At 29.8% G+C, this 7,667-nt stretch overlaps 1 protein-coding gene across 2 annotated transcripts; it reads left to right on the forward strand.

Annotated features, from left to right (window-relative positions):
- Positions 1-1,021: 1,021 nt before the first annotated feature.
- Positions 1,022-4,658, forward strand: LOC124935029 (myosin-binding protein 7-like). 2 transcript variants are annotated; one of them, XM_047475497.1, is made up of 4 exons: positions 1,022-1,279; positions 1,454-2,988; positions 3,744-3,793; positions 4,282-4,658. In XM_047475497.1, the coding sequence occupies exons 2-4, from the start codon at positions 1,603-1,605 to the stop codon at positions 4,382-4,384; spliced, it is 1,539 nt and encodes a 512-aa protein (XP_047331453.1). In that variant the 5' UTR covers positions 1,022-1,279; positions 1,454-1,602; the 3' UTR covers positions 4,385-4,658. The 2 variants fall into 2 exon arrangements, with proteins under 2 accessions (XP_047331453.1, XP_047331452.1); XM_047475496.1 differs by lacking the exon at positions 1,022-1,279 and having other exon boundaries at positions 1,417-2,988.
- The last annotated feature ends 3,009 nt before the right edge of the window (positions 4,659-7,667 follow it).

Below are 7,667 nucleotides of genomic sequence, written 5' to 3' on the forward strand. Positions count from 1 at the left end.
CGTATTGTAATTTATGAATGCTGAACTACTTGACTCAGCTGATAAACATCCAGCTGATGATAAACATCCAGCTGATGTGGAACTCTGCTGACAACGATCTCTACTGAAGATCAGCTCTGCTGATGAGCTACTCTGCTGATAGCAAACTTAGTTGTTGATCAGCTTAGTTGCTAGCGAACTCTGCTAATGGCGAGCTCTGCTGCTAGCGAACTCTATTGTTTGAGCAACTCTACTGCTATCGAACTCTGCTATTTGAGCAACTCTACTGTCAGCGAACTCTGCTGTTTGAGCAACTCTATTATCATCGAACTCTACTGATGGAGCAACTCAGCTGATAGCGAGTCCACTGATGTTTACTCTGTTGTTAGCGAGTCTTCAGCTGATGTCAACTCTGCTGTTAGCGATTATTCAGCTAATGACAATTCTGTTGATGTTAACGAGTCTTCAGCTGATGACAACTCTACCATTAGCGAGTCTTCAGCTGATGGCGAGCTACTTATGATCAGTTACCTAGAACAAATGTTTTTGATTTTACCTACACATTAACACATTGCTAAACTTTTTTATTTTTCATTATTCATTAAAACCATGTGTGTTCATTTTAATTATTCTAAATTCATTTTAATCAATTAAAATGTTTTTCATAATTCAATTTAATTTAACGATTTCCCCATTTATTAATATATATCAAATTTATTAATATATATCTATAATTAATTGAATTTAAAACATAAAAATTAATTAATTTAATTAATTAAAATGTTATAAATTTAATGTTCCCACCTATTTTAAACGAAAAAAAAAAATCACACTCATATAACATTTTAATTAATAGGAATGATTTTAAATTGATTTTCTATTTTTTTTTACATGGTATTGGTGTACCCTATAAAGGTTTAAACATTATTATTATTATTATTATTATTATTATTATTATTATTATTATTATTTCCCCACGGAGAATGGAAAAAAAAGCCAATTCGGCCGTCTCTCACTCTCTTTGATTTCTTCTTTTTCCCATTTGTTTACTTCTCTGTTCTCTCTCCACCCACAGCCAACATTTTTGCCCGAAGCACGAAGCAAGAAAAACAACAAATTTTTTGTATTGAAAATCTAGGGCTTCAAATTTCGATCCCCCGCCCTCTCTCTCTATCTATCTTTGCTCTGCTTTTGGTTTCGCTACACGCATACATATGTCCTTGCCCCACTCGTTCCCGCTTCCTTCCTCTTCGTCGTTGTGTCTTAAATCCTTATCCCCTACTGGAAAAGAGATCGACAGGTTCTTTCATTTTCTCTTTCTTTTTTCTGCTCCAGTATTAGCCGTCTTCAGCTCCTCTCAGATTATCGATTAAAGCTATCTTTTTTTTATCTTCTTCTTTGAGTGTACCTAAACTATTTGTTCGTTTTGGTCTATCAGGATACTACCTTGTGTTTTATTTGAGGATCTGTGTAGATCGGCTATTTGGAGGCAAACAAATGGAAGTTTCGTATTTTGAGAATCTCCTGTTGTAGATTTAGGGAACTTATCTTTTTTTGGTTTTAGTTGAACGACTTTTTCTTTATATTTACTTTTGTGGAGGGGTTTTGGATGCACGTTTGGTTATGGAGTCAGGGGGAGCAATGCCTTCTATAAGTTTGGTCCAGTGTTGTGATTGTGCCTGCAATTGCTCGATGATGAAGTCCGGGACTTGGATTCGAACTGTGAAGAGGAAGTTGGATGAATTTGAGGAAAGCAACGTGTTTTCAATTCCAGATTTCCCCTTTCCACAAATTGCTCGAGTGGAAATTGAGAATGAGTGTGAAGCCTTACGTGATATTGTTAGCAGCCAACAAGAGACTATACAAGAGCTTTCTCTTGAACTGGAAGAGGAGAGAAATGCTTCATCGTCTGCTGCAAATGAAACGATGGCAATGATTCTGAGGCTGCAGAGGGAGAAGGCTGAGATTCAGTTGGAGACTCGACAATTCAAGCGGTTTGCAGAGGAAAAGATGGCACATGACCAGGAGGAGCTTTCAGCAATGGATGAACTATTGTACAAGAGGGAGCAAAGTATACAATCTCTCTATTGTGAGATACAGTCATATAAACATAGGATGATGAGCTATGGGCTCACAGAATCTGAGGCAGATGGTGGAAGAGGGGGCATGATCCGCAATGACAGCCTTATTGAATTTGGATCACAATTTGATCTTCCCATTCAGGATTATCCTCCTTTGAAGTGCAATTTTAATGAGAACCATGTTGGCTTAGAGGTAAACAATGATATAGATGATGTTGAGAAATATGCATTTGGTGAATCTCCGACTTCTCTTGATCATTTGAAGGATATAGAGTTCAGGATCGACCAATTAGAAAGAAGCCCCAAAAAAATCCATACAGATGGAGACTTTTCTGGAAACAACAATGTATATGAAAAGGTTATTGTTGGACAATTTCCTAGTCTACATGGACATTTAAGGAGAAGTTCTACAGATAAATCAATTTCACTTTCTGCAACAAGTAAAGAAACAGGTCTTCAGTTTGTAACGGAACCTCTTACACAGAGTGACATGCACAACAAGAAGAGTGTGACGGAAGAAGAACCTATTATGGAAAAAGTGGAATATAAGACAAATGGTGCAGATGACATGAATGATAGGGTATACACAATCGATTCTGTTCATCAAGGAGGCACTGGTGATTGTTCACCTAAACTTAAATCCCATGTTGGTGTTTTCCCTGGTGATATGATTACTCCAAAGGAATCTTTGAATGAAACTGATCTTGGGGATCCTGAGATCAAGAAGCTCTATTTGAGACTTCAGGCTCTTGAGGCTGACAGAGAATCTATGAGAAATACAATAATTTCCATGCGAACAGACAAAGTGCAGCTAGTGCTGTTGAAGGAGATTGCTCAACATTTATGCAATGAAATGTCGCCAGTAAGAAGGGTGCCTGTGAAAAAGCCATTGCCTTTTGGGACCATTTCCATTGTTCCTCTGATCAAGGTAATTAACATTTGTTTTTCCTATTCAAGAACTTTAACATTACTTTATATTAAGCTGGTTAAAGTTTGAGAGGCTTTATTTTGTCTTTGAGCTATTGAATAGCTGAAAGCCTGAAACAGATTCATTTGGACAATTATATTATTTCTTATACTGGTTGTGTTATGTTGTTCACTAGTTGTTCAATAGAGCTTCAATGTGGTCTGATAAATTAATCAGGCTATAATAATATGGTTTTTCTTAGTATTCAATATCTAATATTGACGTTATAAAATATGTTGTATTAGCATCTTAACCCTAGATGTTTCTTGATAAAATCAACAATATTTGGACATGAATGTCAAGAAGTAACAAGTGACAAAGAAATGATAAAATACGACTTTTGCTTTACCCTTCTAGCAAAAGAAATTTGATAAGAAAATTTGAAATAAAACATGGCCAGTATTATATTTCATATCTGATTGAACCATTTTTTTGTCCATGAATTGATATCCAGTTACATATTTTATTGCGATGTATTTACGTAAAAGTGTTCTTAGTAATATATTTCCTGTTAAAGACAATTGAGACTATGCCAGTTCAAAACAAGGCATAGAAGAAAGTTCTTACTAGTTGATTTAAATCTGCTATTATAAATTATAATATGAGATTCATTCTTCTTTGTGATTGTACATTTTGTTTTGTGATCTTAAATACTTAGTTTTCTTCAAATTACAAATCTCTATGCACCTAATTTATATGTCTCTCATGTTTTTCAGTGGGTTGTATCTTTTGTTTTATGGAGGAGGAAAAAGACTCAATCCAGCAAGTAAGTTTCATTGTTATTAGGAGTTGCATTTATTTTCTTTGGCTAATTGCTTTTCTTTTTTCAATCAACAAATGGTAAAAGTGAACATTTAAAATTGTGAGATACATAAATTTCTCTCTTTGGGTGTCCTCTAATAAAATCTCTTTTCATTACATGTTTGTATTGTGTATTTGTCAAAATTTTGTATGTGGAGCTTCAGAAAATTGGGGATATAATTCTAAATGATGAAGATCAATTTTGTTGGTTTCGTGAAGCTGGCAATAGAGAAGCATGAATCTGCTACATGATTAGATTTAAAATAATTGGATTATCATAAAACAATAATGACCCTATTTGAAAACTTGTATTTTATCTATAGGAATAATTGAAAACAATAACAGTCCAGTTTGATTTGATTATGGGAATATAACTGTTTTTTGTATAATTATATTTCAATTTATCTATTCGCCAAAACCTTGAAAAATTACATATTATTGTTTTTTTACCAGATACAACTTTGGATCGGCCAACAGTGGTAGTGGCTTATTGATGCTTTTGGACAAGGCACCCAAGACAAGACAATGGAGAAGCATTTCAAGCATACAAGTGTGAGATTAGGTTTTGTGAACATGACTATGAATTGAAAAACTGGCAGTATTGTGCCTTTATAGAGATTGTTTTTTCTATTGATTTGGAAGGTAATTCTTGTACAGTGTTGTTTGATTTTTTGAGAGCATGGGATTCAAATTGTTCACATGTTACACACATTATTAGGTTGAAGGTACGTGTCTTTTCTCGAGACTCAATACTGTATAATCTTTGTTTCATTCATGTGGCTATAATTTTACATTATATTTTATGCTATACCAAGTCAAATTTGCCATTATGAAGTAGTAGTAACAAGGCATACTTCTCATATTAAAGAGGTTTGGCTTGGCTAATCATGAATTTAGTAGATGGTTGTCTTGCTAAGTTAAGTTTTAAATTATATTTATATAGTCAAATAAAACATTAATGTTACATTTTATAATATTCAAACGTACTCTAACTTAAATTAGCACTATTAAGACATCTATTTATGTATAAATATTTTGTTGAAAAATAATATTATTTAATTTAATTAATTTTAAATTATTTTCAGTAAATTTAACTTTAGTATATATTTTTAAATTTATTAAATATCAAAAATTATAAAAATTATTTTTTTTTGAGTTTGAAATTTAATTTTGTTTATTTGAAAAAAACTTAAAAAAAGATCAAATTTATAAACAGTAATTTCAAAAATAAGTTTATTTTTTTATATCAAATTATATAAATTTCTACTTTCTTATAAATATTATTTATTGTTGATTTACTTAAAAAATAAAAATACTAAACAATCAAATAATTAATTCATTTATTTTTTATATTTATATTTATTTTGATTAATTAGTAAAATTTGACATTTATCAAAAATAATAAATAAATTTAATATAATTAATTATTTTAAAAAATATTATTATAAAAAATAATTGGACAAATATTATAAAATATTTAAAATTAATATATATAAATAATTAAATAAATTAAAAATATGTAATAATTGATATTTGATTTAATTTTTTTTTATCAATTCTAAATATTATTCTTTCTAGTAAATAGTGTTTTAATATATATATTTAAAATAATAAATAAGTCTCAAATATATTTTTTAATTATTTAAAAAACATGTTTAGTTAAATATATTTTTATTTTTTTTAATTTAAATTTTTTTTTTTAATTTATCTTAAAGTTTTTTTTTCATTTAATTTTTATTTTAGTCTTTAAATTTAATAATATATTACAATATATATATAATTATTATTATTTATATTAAATAATAAAATTATTTATTATAAAAATTAATTTTTATTTTTATTTAATAAAAATAATTTAATATTATTATAAAATATACCTATATAAGACCATATAAATTAAAATAACAAATTTTTATTAACAATTTAAAATATGTCAAAAATATATTTTTTTGTTTTATTATTTAATTATATATATATATATATATATATATATATATATATATATATATATATTATCTATTTATTATATTTTATGGATATTTATTTATATATATAAATAATTAATAATTTTAAAATATGATATTAAAAGATAAAAAATATTAAGTTAAATATTTATTAAATAATTTATTTAAATTATTATTTTACTTAATAATTTTTAATTATAAAATATTTTATTACAAAAATAATAATTGTTTAATTTTTATTTAAAAATATTAATATTATTTACCTTACATATTAATACTATTTATTTTTTCTTTAACTAACTAGGGTAATACATCAAAGGATATGCGTTTCATCGTGGATGTACTAGATGAAAGTAATGTGCCGAATATTCTTTAGGAGATCGTGGTGTACTGGGAACGTAAATCCCATGAAGTTTGAATTAGTTTGGCACGTGACACTCTTTTATAGGTTTATCTCAACTACTATGTCAGACTGCCAATAACGTATGCTTGATCAAATATCGAATTTGATCAAATACCAGAAACGCCTTGTATAAAACCGGACAAGTTAAATATCAGAAGCGCCTTGTATAAAACCGAACTGGTTAAATACCGAAAGCGCCTTGTATAAACTGAACTGGTTAAATACCGGAAGCACCTTATATAAAACCGTATTAGTTAAATACCGAAAGCGCCTTGTATAAAACCAAACTAGTTAAATACCGGAAGCGCCTTGTATAAAACCGATCTGGTTAAATACTAGAAGCGCTTAGCATAAGCCGAGCCGATCAAACTACCGTAAGCGCTTATGCAAAAACCGAGCCGAATAAAATACCGGAAGTGCTTCTCCAAAAACTGATTTGGACAAATTACTGGACGCGCTTCTTCAGAATACCGAAGAGAACCTAAACCGGAAGTGCTTCTCAAAAACTGATTTGGATAAAATACCGAACGCGCTTCATTAAAATACTGAAGTCAACATAAAACCAGAAGCACTTCTCTAAAAACCGATTTGGGAAAAATACCGGACGCGCTTCTTTAAAATACCGAAGTTGATTAAATACCGAATTTGATCAACTACCAGACATATTCTCATTTCGGTTTTCTTCACTTTAACCCTACACATGAACAATTTAAAATGCCTCAGTCTTATTAATACACTTAGAATTAATAAAATACTTTCACTTAACAATTTCTCCCTTTTTGATTATTTAAACTAAATTATCAAAACCTAGTAGAGTCATTTAGTTAGTGTCCTAGATTAATTTAATCTAACAATTACTCCATTTTTGATTATTTAAATTAAATTATCAAAATACGGTAATTTTATAACGTCGATTAATTATCCTAAGTTAATTAACGACTTTAATCTAACAAGTCAGTGATATATATCTAACAATTTATCCTTTTTTGATTATTTATCCAAAAATGATCAAAAGCAGTAATTGATTATATCTTAAACATATATTAGACAATTTCCCCTATTTTATAACCAAGACAAGAAATGCATTTAGTTAATAGCATAAATTCAACAAAATTAGCTCAAGGAGTTCATAATTAAAAGAACAGAAATTAAAGAAGTTTAGGATCCCCCATTATAGTTCTGTCTTCGATGTCCTTCATCAATTTAGTAACAAAATTTCCTCCAACGAGACCACCAGAATCACATCCACGTCCTCTTCCTCTTTGAGCTTGAGAGCCACCGCCTCAGGGAGCAGGATCAGACCTATTATGAGAACCCATCTAATCGTTTAAAGATGACCTACGTCTAGAACGAGAACTGCAAGGAAGAAGATTCCCTTGGTTCTCCATTTCTTGCAAAGTGATATCATCAGGGTCAATAGCTTCAGCAGATAGTTTAACAACCTCAACAACTGCATTTTCCTCATCTTGGAA

This window comes from Impatiens glandulifera, chromosome 4 (assembly GCF_907164915.1).
Source record: "Impatiens glandulifera chromosome 4, dImpGla2.1, whole genome shotgun sequence".
NCBI lineage: Eukaryota > Viridiplantae > Streptophyta > Magnoliopsida > Ericales > Balsaminaceae > Impatiens > Impatiens glandulifera.

Coding starts and splice junctions, on each gene's coding strand:
- LOC124935029 (XM_047475497.1), top strand. CDS start 1,603: ATGGAGTCAGGGGGAGCAATGCCTTCTATAAGTTTGGTCCAGTGTTGT. Junction 2,989..3,743: donor CCATTGTTCCTCTGATCAAG/GTAATTAACATT, acceptor CATGTTTTTCAG/TGGGTTGTATCTTTTGTTTT. Junction 3,794..4,281: donor AAAAAGACTCAATCCAGCAA/GTAAGTTTCATT, acceptor TTTTTTTACCAG/ATACAACTTTGGATCGGCCA.